Source organism: Zymoseptoria tritici, chromosome 6, assembly GCF_000219625.1.
Source record: "Zymoseptoria tritici IPO323 chromosome 6, whole genome shotgun sequence".
Taxonomy (NCBI): Eukaryota; Fungi; Ascomycota; class Dothideomycetes; order Mycosphaerellales; family Mycosphaerellaceae; genus Zymoseptoria; species Zymoseptoria tritici.
This window is the reverse complement of record NC_018213.1, coordinates 520,965-543,958: the sequence shown is the minus strand read 5'-3', so window position 1 is coordinate 543,958 and position 22,994 is coordinate 520,965. Positions and strand designations below refer to the sequence as shown.

General features: G+C 53.1%; 7 protein-coding genes across 7 annotated transcripts; 3 read left to right on the top strand and 4 right to left on the bottom strand.

The window, feature by feature from the left end:
- Window positions 1-186: 186 nt before the first annotated feature.
- On the bottom strand, window positions 187-1,920 carry MYCGRDRAFT_72837 (uncharacterized protein; the record flags this gene model as incomplete). Its single annotated transcript, XM_003851328.1, has 3 exons — window positions 187-682; window positions 751-1,426; window positions 1,481-1,920. 3 exons carry the CDS (start codon window positions 1,908-1,910, stop codon window positions 187-189), a joined length of 1,602 nt encoding a protein of 533 aa, XP_003851376.1.
- A 987-nt stretch (window positions 1,921-2,907) lies between these two features.
- On the top strand, window positions 2,908-6,138 carry MYCGRDRAFT_100421 (uncharacterized protein; the record flags this gene model as incomplete). Its single annotated transcript, XM_003851894.1, has 4 exons — window positions 2,908-3,477; window positions 3,715-3,719; window positions 3,845-4,411; window positions 4,461-6,138. 4 exons carry the CDS (start codon window positions 2,908-2,910, stop codon window positions 6,136-6,138), a joined length of 2,820 nt encoding a protein of 939 aa, XP_003851942.1.
- A 691-nt stretch (window positions 6,139-6,829) lies between these two features.
- On the top strand, window positions 6,830-8,216 carry MYCGRDRAFT_93707 (uncharacterized protein; the record flags this gene model as incomplete). Its single annotated transcript, XM_003851895.1, has 2 exons — window positions 6,830-7,441; window positions 8,028-8,216. 2 exons carry the CDS (start codon window positions 6,830-6,832, stop codon window positions 8,214-8,216), a joined length of 801 nt encoding a protein of 266 aa, XP_003851943.1.
- Window positions 8,217-8,626: 410 nt separating this feature from the next.
- Window positions 8,627-11,668, bottom strand: MYCGRDRAFT_43752 (uncharacterized protein; the record flags this gene model as incomplete). Its single annotated transcript, XM_003851327.1, has 2 exons — window positions 8,627-8,938; window positions 9,035-11,668. 2 exons carry the CDS (start codon window positions 11,666-11,668, stop codon window positions 8,627-8,629), a joined length of 2,946 nt encoding a protein of 981 aa, XP_003851375.1.
- Window positions 11,669-12,004: 336 nt separating this feature from the next.
- MYCGRDRAFT_72829 (uncharacterized protein) lies at window positions 12,005-13,989 on the bottom strand (the record flags this gene model as incomplete). The annotated part of the gene is made up of 5 exons (XM_003851326.1): window positions 12,005-13,045; window positions 13,153-13,503; window positions 13,562-13,642; window positions 13,698-13,767; window positions 13,827-13,989. 5 exons carry the CDS (start codon window positions 13,877-13,879, stop codon window positions 12,005-12,007), a joined length of 1,596 nt encoding a protein of 531 aa, XP_003851374.1.
- Window positions 13,990-18,629: 4,640 nt separating this feature from the next.
- MYCGRDRAFT_104744 (uncharacterized protein) lies at window positions 18,630-20,205 on the top strand (the record flags this gene model as incomplete). The annotated part of the gene is made up of 4 exons (XM_003851896.1): window positions 18,630-19,143; window positions 19,209-19,616; window positions 19,673-20,073; window positions 20,123-20,205. 4 exons carry the CDS (start codon window positions 18,712-18,714, stop codon window positions 20,202-20,204), a joined length of 1,323 nt encoding a protein of 440 aa, XP_003851944.1.
- A 973-nt stretch (window positions 20,206-21,178) lies between these two features.
- On the bottom strand, window positions 21,179-21,745 carry MYCGRDRAFT_28649 (uncharacterized protein; the record flags this gene model as incomplete). Its single annotated transcript, XM_003851325.1, has 2 exons — window positions 21,179-21,291; window positions 21,352-21,745. Coding segments are annotated over 2 exons (507 nt in total), but the record flags the coding sequence as incomplete, so codon positions are not given.
- Window positions 21,746-22,994: the final 1,249 nt, after the last annotated feature.

Genomic DNA, 22,994 nt, shown 5'->3' with positions numbered 1-22,994 from the left:
TGAAAACGCGTCACCTGCCCTGTCCTTTCCCTTCCCTTCCATCACAACGACAACGATATTGATTCACTTCCATCTCGTCTGCCGCGTCTAGTACGTTTGACATGTGCCTTCGCGCCATTGCCCACAAGGTACAGCCTCTCAGAATCGATATGCCAGAATATGGACCCGACATACTTCAGCCATCACTCACACCACGATCCTCCACTTCGCGTTCTTGCTGGTCCGCGTCTTCACCTGGTATCCTTTCTCCTCCATCCTCTGCTGTACCGTCCAGTGCAGATTGGGTGCCAGCTCTTGCGCAGGACGATATCGACCGAGATTCATCCGTACCTTCTTCACCCACTGTTCGGATCCCTCTGGTTGCACCCTCACCTTTATCGGCCACAGTTCAAGCGCCCACCATCCCTTAGCATCCTTTAGCTGGTCGTTCAAGGGTGATATGGCATCAAAGAAGTCCTCCGTCTGCTCCGGCGTGTAAAGATTCGTGAGGACTTGCTTTTCGTCGTCTTCCCAGATTCTCAACTGGAACGAGCCTTCGTCACGGTCATCGTTGTCGTCTTCGCCTACATCCTCCAATGCCGTGGTCCTCCTACTGATCGGGCCAATCTCGCCGGCCCTGTACTTCTCCATGAGGTGCTTCGGTGGCGGTGCGGTGGGCCGTCCCAAAGCAATGTATCGAGGCCTATAAGCGAACGGCAGCTTGGTCAGCGGATGTCGTTGACAAATCGGGGATATTCAGAAAAGGCTTACCACAATGTGTGGACATCCAATCCCTCCTCCGCGAGCCGATGGGTGTTGAAGATGATTCCGGTGTCGCATTCAAAGCATTGCCGAATCATCCATCGAAGCGGTATCTGCGATAGCTTGTGGCGGACCTCATTCTTGACCGCACCTCCTCCAACGTCAGCATGACAACCTGCAAACCATACCTCCAGACTGTCAGTCTGCGCCGTCACAGGTTGATGCCGTTTTCCGGGGTGTGCCGAACCATTGGCAGGAGTTCCGTTGAATTCGGCCCCTGTATTGGCGCCCGACTGCTTGATCGGCTGCTTGACAGACTGCTCATGCAGGGCGGCGACCTTCCACTTGTCTTCGCCTCCAGGCTCTTGTGACTCGACACTTTCCCGAAACTGGTATCGAGAGACCTTGAACTTCGCTCTTCGCTCGTCCAGACCGATGGCGTGCCGAAAATAAAGAGGCTTGTTGGTGGGAGTCGCGCTGAGCGGAAGCTTCCTCGGGATGAATCCCACGCTGGCGACAGAGTCGAACACGCCGATGAAGTGGACGTTGACCTCGATGCAGAATGTGCGCTTGAAATCGCGCGACATCTTCCATCCCTCGGCGGAGTCGTCCTTGTAGAATTGATATGCAAATTCTACCTGGGCGACATTGTGGGCAGGGAGAAGTCCGACTTTGTGGATCATGCCTGTCGTGTTTCTGTGTGAGTGTCTGTCCAGTTGTACTGGCATGAACTACTGACCTGCGAGACATCTCGCCGTGTAGGCCCCTCTACTGAAGCCAAAGAGACAGATTTTATCGCCTTCGTTGTAGGCTTGCATGAGGAACTTGTACGCATCCCGGATATGCACTCCAAGACCGCTACCGACGGCCATGTCCAGAGAGGCATTGAAACCATTACTCAAGCCTCCGCCATCGTACGTGCCAATGCCAGTCTGGTAGTAAGTTACTTGAGTTGGGTCGTCCTTCTTCAAGCAGCCGACCAGATGGACGATGTTGCTGTTGTCCGCATCGAATTTATCGCCGGTGCCGTCCAGACAGATGATCAATGTTCGCTCGTGAACCTTGTACGTCTTCGAATCGTTGACAGCACGGATGTGCTTGGGCAGACGCTCAGGCATTGTGTCCGAAGCTGCTGGACTCGCGGTCGACGCTGTTGCTGGCCCTGCCATATTGAAAGCTTTGGCTGTCGCACTTGGTCCTGCTGTGAAGCTGGGACGAAGTCGCACGGCACATGCTGGAAAAGGCAACACCAAACTCACGAACAAGAATAGTGAGCTCCACGAGCTGGTGACGTGGTTCCTGCAAATCACGGCGATGCACACACTGCATTGGAGGTACCACATTGACCATGCAACCGATCGCCGCTACATGCAACACGCTCTGAGACCTGGCCAGATAGACAATCTGCTTCGCGCCGTTTCGCCCGTCGGTCCTTCGCCGCACTGTCGATCTTCACCAATCTGGACATTGCACGACGCAGAAGTTCACCACCACATCTGGCCATTGGCGCGGAGGTAAGTAGACTTTCCAGTCGTGCGCTAGTGTGAGACTAGGTAGGTTGGACAGGTGACTATCGACCTCATTCAGCTGCAGCACTACTACCACAAGTTCCACGAATTGCAGAGCTTGCAGTGCTTTGCAGTAGCATCAACGCACGACCACCTCTCGCACATGAGGTTCATCGAAAGTGTGTTCCGGCTCCACGGCGCTTCCCGCCAGCTGATCGAACGATGACAGCTACGTCCATCCGTTCAGACGTGCTATTCGCTGTCACGACTCGGAAGGACCCTCTTCCCGAACTGCGCAATGCCTCAAACGGGTCTCGCCCCACACATTTTCTCGCGTCGACTGCGTTCACGCTCGCACCATGCAACCTGCATACCACAGCTTGCCAACGCCGCTGAACGATCGTCAGTCCAGACGGAGATGTACTCAGCTCTGCCGTCCAATCATGGCTTGCTTATTACGTGTCAATGTCGCAGATGTGCGCAGAAATGCTCAGGCCACTCGTGTCGCGATGCTCCGGAGACCTCAACGCGCTTTGTGCTCGTACTGGCGGCTACCCATGCGTGAGTAGCAATCCGCAAGCTTTGCTCATTGTCTCCTTGCTTCAACACCCTCTTCTACCTCTTGAGTATACCAGCATTCGGTCAAGACTTCGCAACGATGGCAGTCGGTCAGCTTAAGAGCCTTTTAGGCTCAATTCGACGCAAGCCGTCCACCGCCCCCGATCGAAGGTCGAGAGAAGAAACCAATGGAGTCAATGGAGAGAAGACATCGCTGATGTCTGACCTGTCGTCTATCGGCGTGAAGAATGTCAAGATGCTCGGCGGCGCACTCGTCGACATGGCAGGCGGTGAACCACTAGACGACAAGCAGCTCCTTCTCGAGAATGGCGTTTCTATGCTTCAATCACTTCCTTCGAACAGTGGTCTTGGCTCCACGGTCTCAAACGGCTTCATCGGCATGCTGTGGAACGATTTGCCTCATCCAGCTGCTACACTCGCGGGACCAGAATCGCGCTATCGACGACACGACGGCGGCGGCAACAATCCCTGGCAGCCAGAAATGGGCAAGGCCGGGACACCATACTCTCGGAGTGTGCCACCTGTGAAGCCAAAGGGACCCAATCTTCCAGACGTCGAGCTTGTCTTTGAGCAATTGCTGAAGCGAGATGGAGCTTTCCGCGAACACCCATCCGGTCTGAACCGCCTCTTCTTCAGCTTTGCAACTATCGTCATTCACGAGTGCTTCCAGACCTCTCGCGAGCATCATTGGATCAACGAGACTTCCAGCTATGTCGATCTCAGCACGCTATATGGAAACACTGAAGTGGAGCAAAAGAGAGTGCGGACATACAATAACGGCACCATATATCCTGATTCGATCGCTTCGGAGAGGATCATGATGATGCCTCCGGGCGTGGTTGCGGTCTTGGTAATGTTTTCAAGGAATCACAACGAGATTGCACAGTCTCTGTATACCATCAATGAGGACGGCAAGTACAAACCATGGGATAGTCTCGATAAGGAGCAGCAAGTATGGTGAGTCTGCTGCAAGTCGATCCTCTCAACAGTATTTTGGGCACTGATCAAAAAAACAGGCAAGACAACGACATCTTCCAGCTCTCTCGCAATATCAACGTCGGTTTCTTTGCAACGGTAGTACTGAAGGACTACGTCGCCGCCATTCTCAACACGCCCCGCGCCAACTCCGAGTGGTCACTGGACCTCGGAGCAGAGATCAAGAAAGGAGGATCTCGAGTGGAAAGAGGTACAGGCAATGTGGTCTCGACCGAGTTCGCTGTACTTTATCACTGGCATGCGGCTCTGAGTGCTGCCGACGCGCAATGGATGGAAGACATCATACGTGAATCCGCTCCCGAGATCGGACACATCGACGACGTCACGGCCGAAACATTCACGAAGGTTGTAAAGACGCAAGGACACAAGCTCATGAGCACTGAGCCTCGTCTTTGGACATTTGGCGGCATCAAGCGCGGAGCTGATGGACGCTTCAGCGACAATGATCTGGGTGAGATCTTAAAAAACTGCGTTGATGAGCCTGCACATGCTTTCGGTGCTCATGGAACGCCGGCCAGCTTGAAGGTGGTCGACTTGATGGGTCAACTGCAGGCTCGCAACCACTTTAAAGTCTGCACAATGAATGAGTGAGTATGTCTCTCCCGAGGTTCTACTACATACTGACGCCGTATCTAGATTCCGCACGTATCTCAACTTGAAAGCGTATGAATCCTTCGAGGACTGGAATCCTGACAAGAAGACCGCCCGTGCCGCCGAGCTATTGTACGGTCACATTGACAATTTGGAACTGTATCCAGGCCTGATGGCAGAGTGCACGAAACCAGCCATGCCTGGCAGTGGAGTCTGTCCGGGTCAAACGACAGGGCGCGGAATCTTGGATGATGCCGTCGCCTTGGTCCGCGGCGATCGCTTCCTCAGCTACGACTTCAACAGCAACACTTTGACCAACTGGGGCTTTGCAAAATTGGGCAGTCTACCCGGAGGCTCGTACGGCGGTATGCTCCCACACCTTCTCTTCACTGGCCTTCCTGGTGCATACAAGGGCACTTCTCCGTACGCTTTGCTACCCTTCTACACTCCGAAGGCAGTCGCTGGGATATTGAAGGGCAACAAGGCGATTGATCGGTACGACTTGAATCGCAATCGAAGCGATGGCGGCATCGTCGCTGTCCATAGCCAAGCCGGATGCAAGCAGGTCTTCGAAGACGAGCAGACCTTTCGTCCAGCATTCTCAATGGACAAGACCAACTTCTTGCCCAAGGTGTTCTTCACGGACGGTTTCGATGGAAAGATCACCAAATACTTCAGCGAGACCGTGGCCAGACTCATCAAGGACAGCTCTCTCAAGTACGCCGGCTCGAAGCGATCTGTCGATATCGTGCGCGACGTGACCAACGTTGCTCCGATCATGTGGTTGGCGGAGCACTTCGCCATCCCTCTGAAAACTGCCAGGACTCCCAAGGGTCTGCTGTCTCTCCCTCAGCTGTTTGACATGTACATGGTCACTTTCCTGTACCAAAACTTCAATATCCTTCCTATCAACGAGTGGAAGCTCCGGGACGGATATCAAAAGGCCGAACCCGTCCTGCGAAACATTTTCGAAACGCACCTCAAGACTCAACAGGGATTCAAGGAAACCATAGTCGATAGGCTTGCCAAGGGTTCTGCGTACGAGGTCGGCCCAGAAGCCGATCGTCTTTACCACGCCTTGAACGACTCCAAGCTTCCAACGAGGGACCTGGTCACCGATTGCATCGGAATGGGAGCTCCGGTCGCCGGTATTGTGACCCAGCAGGCTTCTCTCTTGATCGCCTTCTATCTTCGTCCGGATAATTCTCAGCACAAGGGCCGCATTGTGCAGCTTGCGCATCAGAACGACGCCGCTTCGGAGTCTCAACTGCAAGGATATGTCCTGGAAGGCATGCGACACGCCGGTGTCGTTCCTGGTCTTCCACGAGTCGCAACCAAAGACGTCGTTGTCGAAGACGGCGCGAACGGATCTGTTCGGATCAAGAGAGACCAGACCGTCCTGATCGCCACCTCCAGCTCCTCAAAAGACGCATCTGCCTTTGCAGACCCGGATACGATTGATCCATCTCGTCCGAGGGAGAGCTACTTCATGCTCCGCAGCGGATTACACGCGGACTTTGGCTCGAAGCTGGTTCTCCCTGCTTTGGCGGCCACGTTGAGGGAGGTGTTCAAGTTGAAGAATGTGCGTGCTGCGCCTGGAAAGAATGGGATGTTTACTACGACGAGGCACGTGGTTGCGGGTGTGGTATTGACGCATTACCTGGACGATAATGCGAGGGAGTCGCCGTTCCCAACGTCGTTGACTGTTGAGTACGATGAGTAGACTGGAAGGCGAACATTGATACTGCTGCAGTGCCTAACGATGAATACCACAAGCTTGAAGGCTGTTAGCGTAGGGTCCGAGGTCGCCAGGAATCGTTTGATCAATTATCCGGAACCTCCATGAGCGTTCTCGCTCGACGGTAGTGAAGATTGAGTCTTCAGTCGTCCCTATCGCATTGGTGTTGGGTTTATGCCGTCTTGACTTGCCCAATTACAACCCAGCCTACCACCGTAGCCTGACAAGATGCAAAGTTTTGAACTCAACATCATCGATGAACCTATTGCGGGACCATCTTGCTATTCAATCAGGTAGGAGAACAAATGGCGACTCAATTATAATGCGTACCATTGGTCGACCGGAGAATTCCAAGAAGCTGAAGCTTGAGCAGACCACGGATCCAGCAAGAGGCTAGGGTATCAATAGCAGCATTGCTACCCATTGGGTCATATGAGCGTCAACTACGACAGGTAGATCTGAGAAACCTTTCAGTAACTACAGCTTACACAGCACACGAAGCAAATTCAAAAGCATAAGAAATCGCAGTAAGTACCGATTTGTACACTTTGACCTCATCTTCTCTAACATCAAACATCTCGAGTGGCCTGGCAACGACCTTGCTGTCATCCACAAGGACAGACTTACCACCACCACCTCCCTCCTTCCCATCCCAATGCCCAGATGATCTCGCAGAATGCCCCGTCCCACAGCCGTCCCCAACCACCACCCCACCCGCCGCTGGACATACCCCTGCTCCGAGACACTACAACGATCTCCAATCACCCGAACCTCCCCTCTCCTCTCCCTCCCAAACGAAATCCTCCTCATCATCCTCCACCTCGTCATCGCCTCTGAAACCCCCACCACCCAACTCACGACCCCTCACCCGAACCTCAAATGCACCTGCGTGCCGCTCCTCCCTAACCCTTCCGTCCGTTCCTCCACGAAGAAACCCTGGCCTTCCCGTCTCCGCACCTCGCTCAAGAAGCCATGGTATTCCCACTGTCTGAGACTCTGCAATCGGCTGGAGTCCTGGGCCGCCGACCCGGGACTTCCACACCTCTACCCACCCAGCCGCATGCCGAACCTCTCCGTGGCGCGAACCTGTCAGGCACTATATCCCCTCGCGGTGGAGGCTCTGTACGCGCTCAATACCCTCACACTAACCTCGAGTGAAGTGGAAGTCATGCTACTCAGTCCAGCGGGAAAAGGCGTGATGGAAAAGTTGACCGGTCTGCGGGTCCTCGAGCGCAAAATCGAAGAGTCAATCTGGGTGCAAGAACTAATCTACCGCCCACCTCGAACAGTACGGGAAGATCTCGACGGACGAGCTCGGTGGCCAGCGGCGATTGAGCGGGACCGACTGGAGAGGGAGAAGAAGTGCTGCGGAGGGGTGAGGGTGGTGAATGCGGAGGTGTTGTGGATTTTGTTGAACGGGAAGAGGATGAAGTCGTTGACGATTGACTTGGAGCCATTTATGATGTGTCCGAAACGAGCAGGGGACGGGGAGTGGAGACAGCATGTGGGGAGCCCGATGAGATGTCTTGAGGCGTTTGGGATGGCGTGGGGGAGTCATGTTATTTCGGAAGGGATTGGGAGGTATTCGGTGGAGATGAAATATGTTGTCTCGGAACAGGAGCAGGCGGCAGGGGTGTTGGAGGACGAGGAGCAGCCGGGAGAGGTGTCGAAGGAAGAGTGGATCAGGAGAAAGAGACTGGAACCGCCGTATATCGCATCGAGGCCCAATATACCAGCGTGGGAATGGGCACAGCTGCCGAAGGGGGATTATGATACCGACGGAAAGTGGACGATGTATCCCTCCGCATTGCAAGCTCTCCCCCTCCACAAATTAGCACTCTCTCACAACTTCCTCATCGACACCTGGAAATCAGTCTCCACAACCCCCAAACCCCTTCTCCGCACCTACGCCGACGAATGGACACCCACCTACCTCCGCGCAGACGACTGTCCCTGGTATCCCAAAACGCCACTCTGCCGCATCACCCGCGACCTGCTATTCGCCGAGATGGCATCCGTTCTCAACGAGGTGTATCAGCAGTACGTCAACAACGGCAGCGTAGCGGCGCGGGTGGTGGTGTCGCATTTTTTGACGGAGATTTTGAAGATTGGTGGAAGTGGGGACTTGGCGGGCGAGCTGGTGCCGAATAAAGTGCTGCCGGGGGAGGATGCGAGGTGGGATCATTTGTGGACGGAGGCGTTTGCGTTGTTGGTGATTGGGTCGAGGTTTAGGGCGGAGAAGGTGGTGCGGTGGAAGGCGAGGAAGTAATGGTCTGAAGGTGTGTTGATGTTCGTAGGTTGAATGTAATGTCGGAGGATCGTTGTGCTGAATGGCGAAGTCTTTGGTGCTCCGCGATCGCTATGCCTTTGCGACAGGCGACTAGGCTCTGTGGCTCTGGAAATCGCCTGTACGTTCGGAGGACGCCTGTGTGATCGTGAAAGAGCCGGTGTACCTGACGTCGCTCAAGCCCGCTCAAACCCCACCCCTCTGCATCGAAAAACTATGCCAATCATTAAACACACTCCCCTGCACCTTACTCCCCACATCCACCCTCCACCTCGCCTGCAACTCCCCATACATCGCATTCACCCTCGTCCAATGCTCGGGATCCTGATGAATCAAAATCTTCGCCAGGAATTGCGACGTCCGACTACATGCCGTCGCGTGCACTTTCGAGCCGCCGTGCATCATTTCCGCGTGGATGGCCATGAGGATGAGGTAGAGGGGGGACGCTTCGACGGTGTCTTCGTCGTCGGAGCCTTCTTCCTCGCCCTGGGCTTCTTCCTCGGCGTTGGAGTCGGATTCGGATGTAGATGTAGACAGCATAGCAGGAGCGTCGGGGTAAGACTTATGCTCTTTACAAGCATTAAACAGCGTAACCAACAAATCACAAGCCTTCTTCGCCGTCGGCTGACTCCCCGTCGTCCTCGTCAACGTAACAAGCGGATGCAACAGATCCAACACCAGCGGACTCGCATACTGACTCTTCACATACACACCCAACAGATCCAACACGCGGTTTTTGAAATTGACAATATTCGCTTTGGCGTCTTTGTTGTCTTGTTTGGTATGGGAGCCCTTTTTGCGTTCGGCGAAAATGGTGGTGAGGTGCGGTTCGAGAGCCATCATTTGGTCGTCGTCCATGTCGGATCCGTCGGAGTCGGAGGCGGCGGCGTCGTTGTCTATTCCGGCTGTTCCGAGGGCGGCGGCGAGTTTGCGGTCAAAGGCGGCTTCTTCGTCTTCGTTGGAGGGAGGGGAGGAGGTATCGCTGGCAGAGTCGGAGGCGCTGGCAGAGGCTTCGTTGTCGGCGCTGGCGACGACGCCGTTGACGATTTCGACGTCGGATGCGTCGTCTACGTCTTCCATCTCGACATCGGAGGCTTCGTCATCGTCATCATCTTCGTCATCTTCTTCTTCCTCCTCATCGCCCTGCTTGAACAACTCTTGCTGCCCAGCTAAACTCTCCTTCTGCGACAAGATGTCAATCATACTCTGCAACGCCTCGGCGGTGACATCCGGCGCAAAGGCCGCAAAGACTTGCTCCGCCAGCTTACGGAACAACGATGATTGCTTGGACACAAAGCTGAGCAGCAGCTCGACCAACATGGTCGAAGCATCGCCATCGTCTTGCGGACTGCTGTAGCAAGTGACAATGTCTTGCAGCACACTCACACTCTCCGGCTCTTGCTTGTAGACTTGTAAGATTCCGAGACCGAGCAGAAGACGGAAGGCGAGGTTAACTTTGTTCGCGCTGTCGTCGTCGGCATCCTTCTTGGCTTCCGCACTGGCGATCTGGGCGCGAGCAGCTTTGATGGCTGAACTTGCGTCCTTGTCCAGTTCGTTCGAGAGCGACTTGCGGGCAGAGTGGAGCTTGTCCACCACGGTTGAAGTATGCGCCACTGCTTGCTCGAGTGGGAGGTCCATGAGATGTCCGAGCGCCAGCATCAGTTTCTCGCGGAACACACCTCGACTCGCTTCAGTCAATTTGGGCGACACATCACCCTCAACCTCCGCATACGCCAGCTCGGCGAGATGCTTCAGGAGAGGTTTGAGCCACTTCTTGCTCTCGTCATTTCTCCGAGTCCGCACCATTTCCAGCATGAAGTCCGCCAACATTCGTCGTTTCTTCTCGGCTTCACTCGTGTCTGACACTCCCGGCCGTAAGCACAAATCATGAAAAGTCTGCACAAGCGGCTCGAGCGGAGCTGCCACAGCCAGCATCGAATCGATGGTCGCTTTCGTCAACTTGTCCAGCGGGCCCGCAGGTAGAACAGTCAACACTTGACGGACAATCTCAGCACCAGCAGCAGGATCACTCTTGGCTCGACTCGCCATCTGGTTCAACGGAGGTTTCGCGGCTTCGAACAGATATCGATCCGGCTTAACACGCTGATCCAAAATGCACCGAATGATGTTCGCATGCGTGACTTTGCCCAGCAATTCCGCCGGAGCACTCGCCAATGCTTTGGTGAAGATTTGCAAGCCAAGAAACTTCCTCTCCGGTTTCGACGAGGCTGAGAACATGGGTTTCGCCACACAGTCTTCCCAGAACTGTGCAAACTCCTTTCCGTTGTTCTGCTCGTACAGGTGAGCAAGCACCACACTCCAAGCAAAACTCGGAATCGAGTCCCTCGTCCCAGCAGACTTCTTCTTCACCGCACCTTCCGTTTCAGCAGCCTCCGTCGAATCGTCCGCCGTCTTAAGCAACACCTTCGTCAACATCGCCCTCTCCTGCGACGACAACGGGTTATTATGATGCCAATGCCCCTTTGGCAACTTGAACCCCTCGAAACCCGTCCGAATCGTCAACCACAACGCCACTCCCTCCGGCGTCTTCACCAACCCCTTCGCCGCCCAAACCTCCACCAACGCCTTCAAAACTCCCGCTTTGACCTCCCCACCCGGAGCTTTCAACCACTCATGCAGCATCAGTCCGCACTCACTCCTCAACCAATCCTTCTCCGCCGCCAACTTCGCCACAGCATCAAACACGACCCTCGCCTCCTCTTCCTCCGTCGTCTTCTCCGATAACGCACCGCTCTGCAGAATCGCCTGAAACGCGAATCGTCGTCCAATGGCATAATTCCTCTTCTCCTCCCCACTGACTTTGCCATCCCTCTCACTCGGCCGCGTTAAAGCTTCGACTTTCTCCACCATCTGTCCCACGCTGACTTTCGCTTCGCCTTTCCTCGCCAGTCGTAGGACTTCCGATAACGCGAGTGAGAATCCCAATCGTGCACCTTTGGAACTGCTGCAGACGCCTTTGATGAGTCGGGTGATGGCATTGTTGATCTTTTGGCTCTGCTCCGGTGTCTTGACGGCCAGCTTTCGTATTAAATTGAGCGTCGCTTCTGTGCGGACCGTAGGCAGCTCATCACGAAGGCCATTGAAGATTTCTGAGAGTTCGGCGTCGGCTTCACTGACTTTTCGTTTGCGGGAAGGGTGGACGGCGTCTCCGTCTGGGCCGTTGGTTGAGTCCAAGTCCGCTTGGAACGGTCGCTTGGTTCCAGGCATGTTGGATGATTTCGTGCGGTCGCAGAGGTTTGACATTTATTTGTTTGATTTTGCATTGAATGTAGAAAAAAGTTCTGGAGCGACTTCGACACAAGCTTAGTCAGGCGGGAGCGACCGCGGCGTTGGACATCTAAATCTGTGGGCATTAAATCGTGGAAGTGTAGGAGGCGATATATCCTGGAAGTGTCGGAGGCATCTTATATCGTGACAAAGGGTGAGCACTTCAATACAGCTGATCACCAAGGACGCATTTGCGAATTCAATCTATGGTATATATGCGCGCCTTTTACTCCATCCTATGCTGAGCATCAACCTTTTCAAGCAGCATCCTCGCGTCTAAGCCTTCGGCCGGGATGGCACACCGTTCTGCTTCTTCTTGCTGAACGCCTGCGCACCGTCCGTCAACCGCCTCTCGTCGTTCTTCCTCGAGTTGACAAAGTCGGGGTAGTTCAGCGTCAGCTCAGCCGCGCCGTTGACAATGCTGTCCGCAGCCTCGACACCCAGCATGAACGAGTGGTCCTGGTTGCCGACCTCGTACCTCCAGCTACCGAAGCGACCGCGGGAGTATATGTCGAGATCCTTCAACTTGGGGAGAAGCTGAGTGAGGACACCCTCACGCTCGAGCGATGGAGTGGGGTACCCGTGGTCGAAACGGCGGTGGTAGACGGAGACGATCTCATCCGTCGGCTTGAGCATCTCGGTGGCGACCAAACCGGCGATGTTGTCTGGGAGGATGGTCTCGCCGTTGACTGGCTTCATGCTGGATTCGGAAACCTCGAGCATGATGGACCAGTAAGGACCCTCCTTTGGCTCGGTGGACTCGGGCTTGGAGCCGTCCGCCAGTTGCATGGTGGCTAGCTTCTTGGATGCCTCGGGCTGGTTCTTGGGCGAGTAGTTGGAGAAGATGGTAGCGCGGTAGAATGGGCAGTTGTCCTCGGGGAAGTACAGCCAGCACTTGTCGCCAATGCGTTCGGGACGCTCACCGCGAATACCCACACCAATGACATGAGTGGTGGAGTAGAAGAGGCCCTTTGTGAGGTCCTTGAGATCGTCGTGGCCGCGCATTGTGTCGCAAAGGTGGTCGACAGACATGGTGGAAACGAGCTTCTCGTAGTTCACGGTGGTCCCGTCGCCGAGGAGGACACGCTTGTTGTCGGCATCGACGAGCTGAACCGCTCCGTGCTGTCCGAAGCGAGTCTTCTCCTTGGGCAGGGTCTCGGCGACCTTAATCCAGATGTTTCCGGTGCCTCCCTCGGCAGGGAACTTGAAGGTTGCGTTCGGGCCCCAGTTACCGGCGATCTTGTTGAGAACCACGTTGGTGGTGATCATCTTGAGATTGGGTGCGGCGACACGCTCACCGAGCCATGCACATTGCATCTAGATATCCTTGTCAGCATGATTCTGGCTCTGCTGTTTTCCTCTCCTTGTGTCCATGCTTTCGCCAGCTCTTGACTTCCGTCGTCTAGTACATCAGGCAAACTCACCTTTGTGGTGGGCACGGCCCAGACCTTGTAGTTGTACGGCCTCATGAAGATGTCCGCGATACCCTCACCAAGACTGCGAAGAATCCACTCGTCGAAATCCTTTGGCTTGTCCCTTGCAACTCTTGCCTCGAGCGACGCATCGATCAGACCTTCCAAGCATTTGACCTGGTCCTCCTTTGGAAGCATGGAGATGTTGTTCTGGAAAGGGTATGGGACCCATAGACCCTTGTAGCGGACGTAGGAGATGCGCTGGTGAGTGTACCAGTCGGATTCGTTGGGAAGAGCCTCGTCGATGCAGTCGTCGAAGTATTTGTAGTGGGAGAAGATAACGTGGCCGCCGACATCGTAGAGCTGGGAGAGAGAGGTCAGTGGGAGGGAGAGCAGTGGTGAAGATAGGTTTTGAACATACGAAGCCTTCGGGTGTGATATCAGTGGAGGCCAGACCGCCCGGCACCTCGTTGTTGTCGACAATCAACCATGATGGGCCGTCCTGGGAGTGGAGTTAGAATCTCGAGCTCGTGGCCGACGAAGAGGCGAATGCATACAATCTGGTTCAGACGCTTCGCAGCACCCAGACCGGTGGGACCGGCACCAATGACGAGAACATCAACGTCGCTGTGGTCAACAAAGTCAATGGCTGTTCCGAAGAGTGTTGGAGGATGGATAGCACAAACATTTCCTCGCCGGTAGCCTTGGTGAGCTGTCTCTTGTGTCCAGATGCAGCCATGATTGCGGTGGTTTGAGTGGTGGAAGAAGTGTGGTATAGGAGGTGGGTGTGTAGAAGGAGGAGAGGAGAAGCAGAAGGTTGACCTTCTTGTCTATGATGGCTTGAGAGAGGTCTGTCTTCTTCACGTTGAACGTCGACTCCCTATCAACCTTGAAATTCTTAGTCCGCCACTTTCTCCGACAGGGCCCAGAGGCACATCCCGCCGCCCCTCGATTCAGCCGCCGCTGAAACATCCCGGCGTCTGACCAATTGCCGTCGTCGAATCCAAGAAACCCAAACTCAAGTCAGTGAGGATCAGCTCGCGCAAGTGCCACCAGCTACGACTATTCGACACGGAGAAAGACGGGAGGCATTGATTCACGACTTGGTTGGCGTGTAAACGTGCCGTCAACGAGGCCATATTGTTCGGTCGTGGTCAATGATTAATGCTCTCACAGGGGTGGCTATCATTCATAGGAGAGGGTCGTTCGTTGCGTGGCCTCTCCGCTCTCGTTGATCTCCATTTCTCCCCCTTGTACGCACTGTGCAAGGTACTACGATTGGGTTGAGATTGTGCCACCATCGATTTGTAAAGATGGACACATGCACTCAGCGGCGGTCGTACAGCAAGCAAACAAGTCCACAGCGATCAAGCACAGCAGCGTTCGAGACAGTGTGGCGCAAGAACATGAAACAATACTCGAAAGATGTCCGTCAAAGAAAGTGCAACGCGTGTTCAGGCTATACCTTTTAGTGCTGTTTGCAATGCTTATCTCCAAAAGCGCGCCGGAGAATGGTGCAAGAGAACACATTTATCGTGAATTACACAGCCGTTTAAGGCAGTAATCGTCGATACAACCTTCCGGTGCGATTAGCAGAGTTTTGAACGACTCGTGTGTTGCATAGCGCTATGCTATATTAAGCGGTAAACCTTCTTACCTCTGTAGTGCATGTTACAGCCTCTGTAATTGCTACTACAGCTATTATAGAGCCGCAATAGGGCAGTGCTAGTGTTGTTGTTCTGCAGGTGCGATTTATAGCTATAGCTAGCGCGTCGACGCGTTGTGGTAGAAGGGGGGGTGGTAGTGCCTGTATCTCGCAGTTAGCTATAGTCGCACCTCTCCTTGTATATACTACTCGTTGTATACTATGCTTAGATACACCGCCGACGACAACGACGCTATAGCATTTAACCTCCGCCACAATAGTCCCTTTACGCGCAACGAGACTAGTGTATTTACTAACTAGTCGTTCCGCATAACGCCGCCGCCGGATCTATTAAATAACTTCCCTCTGCTGCGATCCCCTCTTATCGCGCCGGTAAGAGCACCATTAGTTACGTCGTTAGTTATGCCACCGCCGCCGTAGCAGTATTACTAACAGCCGCAGTATCCGACTGTGCAGCAGCAGCAGCAATATTAGCAGGCGTTCGTGCAGCATTAGCAAGAGCACACGCCGGTGCGCACTTAGGCGTAGATAAATATCGACAGCTCGTCGCCACTGCTAGGCACCGCTAACAGCAGCTTCTTAGCGTTCTTAGACTACGAGGAAGAAGCGTTGTATCGCGAGGTCCGAATGCTAACGAGGACTATGCCGCTGCGTAGTAATAGTAACAGGGTCACACTGCCGCTAATTTAAGCTCTGCAGAGCCCTTATCCGGAGTTGAAGGCTATAGCGAAGGAGCCTAAGAAGGAGCCTGAGAAGGTGCTAGAAGGGCTATTAGATAAGATGTTCACTTATGTTAGTCTACGCTCTAGCAAGGAAACAAGGAAGAAGCGGCTAACAGCATAGACCGAGCTGCGACGCAATATCGTTCTTTAGGCTCTGCTTAGTTACTAGAAGGAGCTTATTAAGAATTAGTTAATCCGGAAGGTGTTTAAGATCGTTGAAAAGCAGCTTGCGAAGGACACGGATATCGCACCGTCTGCTCTGCACCGGACGGTGTTTAGTAGCAATAGTATTACCGGTTAGATCCCTTAGTATCACGACGACATAAAGCAGAAGCATATTAGCACCGGTTATAACCTCTCGGAGTATTATTAGCTGTGTGCTCGTCTTAACGAAGCGGTGCGAGCTCGCGAGACTCACTAGAAGGGGCTAAACATAACTATTGCCGAGCAGACGGCTAAGGCTGATCGGAAGAACGCATATAAGCAGAATACTATAAAGCGGAAGTCCAGTGCCAGTCGCCTTGCTAGTAAGACTGAGACTAAGGACGACAATAGCGGTAAAGGATCCTTAAGCTATGCTACTTCTGATCTACCTTCTTTAATCCCTTAGCGCTCCGAGGCTAGTGTGCGTCGCTCTACCAAGAGGGCTCAGTTAGAGTCGGATCGTGTGCGTGCTTCTAGCGCTGGAGCTGTCGATCGGATTATAGAGGTTTATTAGCAGTCTTAGCGTAACAAGGCCGAGCGTAAGGAGCGTCGAATCGCTAAGGAGCGTCGAATTAAGAAGGAGCGTAAGGAGCGTCGGATCGCTAAGAAACGCGAGGAGCGTGAGGAACGTCGTATAGCTGCTGCGAATGATAGAGTCGTTAGCACACTCTAAGGTAAGATAAAGGAGGTTAAGGATATGCTCCGGACGATGCTTAAGAAGCTCTCGTAAGCGGTGTAAGGCGTGGTGTCGAGGTTAAGAAGTAAAGAAGTCATTTATTTAAATTATCTGTATCTGCGTGTGCAATTAATAAGCAGTTTTTGATTTTATATTACTTAAGTTTTAATAGAGAAGTCTAAAATGTAGTGATTTCTTGTAAATTGCGAGGCGGAGGGTAGTTATCTTGTTTTTCAAAACACCTCTATACAAATTTATAGTATAGACACTAAAAACAGCGCTAAGAATTACAAGACAAGACACTAGTCCTCTAACATGCAACCTTCTAACAACTTTAGAAAAAGAAATACATTAAAAATAACCTCTTAGTTCTCTAACGACACTCTTAGCCCCTAAACACCTTATTCTCTAACGTCACTTCCTTCCACCGGCCAAAACCTCCTTCTCCTTTACAACAACACTACTACTAACAATAACACTACTACCTAGTACAGCCTTATTACATCGCCGCCGCCGCCGCCGCCGCCGCCGGCCGCACCGGCGCACCGCTATCCTGTCGATATCGGCCGAGATACTGCTCTACCGTCGGAGGGCTATAATTAAATATCTTAGCGATTGGATTCTCGAAACCCTCCTTAGCCCTTATGCATAACAAGCAGTTCTGTAAGAGCAACGATACAAAGAAGTAAGCAGCGACCGGCTGGCACTCACTACGCAGAGTCTTGCCGCCGTAAGCATACGTCCAGAACTTCCAGTTCTAACTAAAGGCTATTTCCACGCTAATCCGAGCTTGTAAGTGGAAGAAGTTAGCTCTGCGATCCTCATCTGACATAAACCGCTACCTACTAATAGACTAGAAGGGGTCGATAACACTATAGCATAATCTGTACGCACTGTCGCTATACAGGTAAAGCTTATGATCCAGCGGTTCGAACAGGCCCCTTAGTCGATTCTCGAGCCCGGAGTCCGCGAAGATCTGCTAGTCGTTTGCCGGACTAAGATTAACCTCTGAGGAGTAAACAACTAGGCTATTAGGTGCAGTAATGCACTAAATCTTCTGGCCGTTGCCTCTATAATAACCGCTGTATGTTGCACGCTGTCTAAGTGCGTCTGCCGGCCGTGCGAACTTATTAAAGGTGCTATCTACGAAACCCTAGAGGCTTCTACCGCTATAGCTAGCCGCACTAGTCTTCCTTGCATACCGCTGCAACGTGGCCAAGTTATCCAGCTCCGGCCACTAGTAAATAATATCCTTAAAGGTGTTATACAACCTCTCGCACGTAGTGTTAAAGACTTCCGAGATCTAGCTATGGCTACGACTAATACGAATGTCGTAGTATCTGCTACTAAACGCCAGCCGGTTTAACACCAGATATAGAGCCTTTACTAGATTACAACGATAAGCGCTCTAGCCGCTCTGGCCGGTTAGATATCGCATAGATTTATTGCCAAGCAGCAATAGTGCTAGTCGCTCGATCTGCTCCTTAGTAAATCGTGACCTTAAGCGTATGTTGTTGTCGGTCTTATAATCCAGCGTCTATTCGAAGTGCTTATATTAATAGCTAACCGCACCGATCACAGGAGCCCTAGCGCTACGCCATGCCTTAATAAGTGCCAGCTGCTCTTCCTTATTTACTAGCATAAGCGTTAGCAGCAGCAGAATGTTTATAGTAAATGGATACACGAGTAGTTGGTAAGAGCGCTAATAAAGAACGCAGAGCAGCAGCAGCAACAACACTACTTCCACGAGCCGCCATGGCCATAACATAAACGCGAATCTCACACGCTCTAAGTCGACAGCCTTCAAGCCATAAGAGGTTATCACGCTAAGAGGATGAGATGATGCAATACCCTTTAATTGAGTTATCACGCTAACTAGCTGGTGCAGAGTTAATCCACACGGGTCACCGTTACCGGCATTGCAACGTGACCATAACCATGGCACTGTAAATGTGTTTTAAGGGGTCCCACTCCGACAAGGAAATACAACAGCTCGTTTGCGGTCTTCACAGTGTCCAGTGCTTCGGATCTGGCCACAGCATTGGACTCATTCCGAGTATAATATAACCTGCCATCAATCGCCCGTCTGCAGAGTAAAGAGACCGCCACGGCCCACGCAGGAGATCAACGTCGAAACCGCCATTCGTTCTAGACTGAACCCTGACCAACGCCCTCCCGGTAAAAAGTCCCGTCTCCCTCCACTCAAGCTTTCCATCCTTCGCGCGCCTACAACATCCACCATCGACTTCTTCTCTTCCACCACCTCCACCTCCACCACTACACCCTCCCTCACCACCGCCATCATGTCCGAAAAAGAACGGCAATCCGGCGAACAAGTCGACCGCGAAGATGCCCCCGTCCTCCCCACCGTCAACCCCTCCGCCGAGAAATCCAGCGAACCCTCCTCCTCCTCCGGCGGCCTCCATCCCGCCGTCTACATCGCGACCTGGATCTCGCTCTCCTCCAGCGTCATCATCTTCAACAAATGGATCCTCGACACGGCCGGTTTCCGCTTCCCCATCGTACTCACGACCTGGCATCTCGCCTTCGCGACGCTGATGACCCAACTTCTCGCGCGCTTCACCACCGTCCTGGATTCGAGGAAGAAAGTGCCCATGACGGGAAAGATATACCTGCGAGCGATCGTGCCGATTGGTTTGATGTTCTCGCTGTCGCTCATTTGCGGCAACTTGACATATCTCTACCTCTCCGTGTCATTTATCCAAATGCTCAAGGTGAGATTGCCTGAGGAGAGGAGGCGCCAATGGCCAAAAACATATATACTAACATATCAACACAGGCCACCACCCCCGTCGCCGTCCTCATCGCCTCCTGGGTCTTCGGCGTCGCGCCCGTCAACCTCAAAACCCTCGGCAACGTCTCCTTCATCGTCATCGGCGTGATGATCGCCTCCTACGGCGAAATCAACTTTGTCCTCATCGGCTTCCTCTTCCAAATCGGCGGCATCGTCTTCGAAGCCACCCGTCTCGTCATGGTGCAGCGCCTCCTCTCCTCGGCGGAATTCAAAATGGACCCCCTCGTCTCTCTGTACTACTTCGCTCCCGCCTGCGCCATCATGAACGGAATCGTCTCCCTGCTCGTTGAGATTCCCAAAATGACACTCGCGGATGTCGAGAAGGTCGGGTACTTTACCTTCCTCGTCAACGCGATGATTGCGTTTTTGCTCAACGTGTCGGTTGTATTCCTCGTAAGCCATGCCTGCCCTCCCTTCCCGCTCCACCACCCCCCTAACCAGAATAACAGATCGGCAAAACCTCCTCCCTCGTCATGACCCTCTCGGGAGTCCTGAAAGACATCCTCCTCGTCCTGGCATCCATGCTCATCTTCCGCGACCCCGTCGCCCCCCTCCAATTCTTCGGCTACAGCATCGCCCTCGGCGGCCTGGTCTACTACAAACTCGGCGGAGAAAAGCTCCGCGAACACATGGGCGGTCTGCAACGTTCGTGGGCGGAATACGGCGTGCAACACCCCGCCGCGAGGAAAATCATCGTTTTCATCGGGGTGATGGTCACGTTGGGCTTGTTACTCGGTGGAGTGAGTAGTTCGGGCGCGTTGGGAGATGCGTACTCGGCTGGAGCGATTGCGAGTCATGCGGGGGAGAAGTTGGGGAGTTGGACGGGGAAGGGAGGGGCGGTGGGGGAGCAGTGAGTTGATGGTGAAAGAGATGGGAGGTGGAGAATACACACCGGGTGAGGGAGGGTTCGAGGAAAACGATGGCTTGGACGCAATAGTCATCATCGCAAAACGGGAGCGGCTGCTATCAATCGATCGATGAGCAAGCCGCCGGCGCGACGGCCAGGGAAAAAAATAACTACGAGAGCATCACCGCCGACCCAAGAGGATTGAGTCGCGAAGGCAAGGCGTCAAACATTGGGGAGATTTTTTGGACATTCCACGTCTTTTCTTATTATAGAGCATGCATGGCTTCATGGGAAAGTTTCTCGTTTTTTGTTTTACTAGCTACTTACTTGGAAAGTAAGGACAATTCAAGAGCGATATCACTTTGATTGGGTTTTTTCCAATGGACGCCATCGGGAATGCATTCCCTCCTCCGGAAAGTGACATTGATGACAATAATAATGGCAAGTGGGCCGACGACATCGAGTACTTTGAGATACCTACCGTTACAGCACTGCCCTGTCGAAGCCTTAGAGCCGTCTCTCTGTAGTCAAGGCACAGAGATGTATACAAGGTCGACGAGTAGTGTTTTTAATGTCAACCAGGTGACTATGAAGGATGACCGATGGACAACTGACGATAGTTTATATAGAGGTGAAAAGGAAGCCGGGCACTTCGTATCATTCCATTGCAGGTATCCTTGTCTTTTGATCAGATACTACATATGTAAGTCGAAAAGGACTTTCTCGTCAAAAACCATGCCGTCACCGATCTATTATTCCGCCAGGTATCACAGCTCTACCACCATCTTTCGTGTCTTTTCGCTCTTTCCTTTCCGTTCTCACTCTCAACTCGACTCGTACAACGCGACGCCCTCATTCAAGCATCAACACTCCTCTACTTCTGCGCCTTAGCCTTGACATCCTCCTTCACGCTCTCAGCCTGCTTCTTCGCCTGCGAACTCTTCTCTTCCGCTTGACCCTTGACTTCATTCGCCTTCTTCTCCCCCTCCTTGGCCACCTCATTCAACTTCTCCTGTCCCTTTTGAGAGTACGTGTCCGCTTTGTCACCAATGGCTTTGGCGTAGTCGGCGGTCTTCTGTTTGCCCTGCTCGACGCGGGGACCGAGAATGTCGGCGATCTTTTGGGCGACGTCGGAGGCGATGCGGAGTTCGGTGGAGATGATGGCGAAGGCAGTGGTGGAGAGGCCGGCGCCGCGGTGTTGGGCGGTTTTGGAGTACTCGTCTGTGGAGATGAGGTGTTAGTTGGGTGAGGAGGGAGGAGGGAGGACTCAACGCAACATACCCTGCCATGTCTTGGAGAGATAGCTGTAGGGGAAGAAGATGTATCCCTTGGCCGTGTCGACGATGGTGTGTGTATCCTCCTTCACGATGGGAAACTGCTTCTCGCCCCAAGAGAGACCGGAGTCGGCGAGTTCATCGGCTTTCTGCACGTATGGCTTCGCATAGCTGTAGGGTGTCTGGAGGTATGGCTCGACGGGCTTGCCGATGCGGGTGTAGGCGCCGTCGACGATTTCGAGGGATTTCTTGCCGTAGGGATTGGACTTGAAGGTCTCGATGCCATCGTTGACGGCGGGGAGAGAGGTGAGGTGGGAGATGAACTGCGACGAAGAAGAGGTCTTGTCGCCGTTGGTGAGGGTTTCGGTTGCGTGAGGCATTGTGGCGGTGGGCTGGACTGAGGAGGATGGAGTCAGTCGGATGGGTGTGTGGGTGTGTAGCGTGAAGGGTGTGAAAGGTGGAGGTGCAGAGAGGGTGTGAGTGTGTGGCGGGAGCTTGGTGGGTGAAGGTGAATGGTTTCAGACGGAGCAGGGATGGAGCGCGAGTCGGGTGAGACGGACGAGGTAGTGTACCTGTTGTTCTGTTGTGTGATGGGCGAGAGATGGGGCGAGATGTGTGATTGTCGATGTCTTATCTGCCGTCAGCGTGGGGGGATGTGTGTTGATTTGGCGAGGGAGTGATGGAGAAAGAAGGAAGCAGCAAGAAAGAGAAAAGTGGGCAGTCGGCGTCTCTCAGATAAGGGCGCAGTTGCACTTGCAGTCGCAGTGAATGGACCTTCTTTTCTTTTTGCGTGTCTCTCCTGCAACAATCGCTCGATCACATGCAAGAAGAGAAAAGGGTTTGCATGTGAAAGGCGCTGGGGGGTGACGTATCCGGCCCGCGTCCGGCTTAGCGGCCCTCTCAACGTGCCACGCCGGTAAGAGGTAATTCGTCTGGGGCACGAACTTTGAACGGTCTTCTCGTCCTCTGCTCGCAATTGATCACGACTCAATCACATTCGTCACCTTCGAATCATGTTGCTGGAGGTCTGGCTCCATCATGTTGTAATAGGGCCGATTTGTCACAAGGGTTAATAACCGACACCGGTTCCCATTAATGTATATATAGAACCGAGGATCCCTCAGGTAGAGTTACAATCTAATAGCTCATAACTTTCAACAGGTTATAAGCCCGGACCGCGCTTACAGGTTACAATACCTCCAGTGTATGAGCCCTCTTTACGTTCTTTACGTATGTCTTGTCAATGTCTTTACCGACCTCCGCGTCGATTCTCAATAGGCCTTGTGCCAACTCTCAATGGGCGTCCGCGCCAAACACTCAATGGACTTCACAGTTAATCTTAATAAAAAAACCTCAAGTCGAGTTAGTAACTACTTTAGTCGTTGTCCGAGCATCTCCGTCGTTTAATTAAGCGACAAGGATAACCTCGGAACAACGTTAGAGTTTTTACGCTATCGACACGGACTTGCTGCCATTTTAACGAACGTAACACTTCGTGCAACTTCCTATTCAATGTATCACTGCATTACTCGAAACATCTAATACAAAGTGGATTACTCTTAACGCAATTCTATGTCCACCGTGACACACTAAGGGACACAGACCCATTTAAGATCCTTTAAAGTTTTAACGTATTAGTGCATATATACT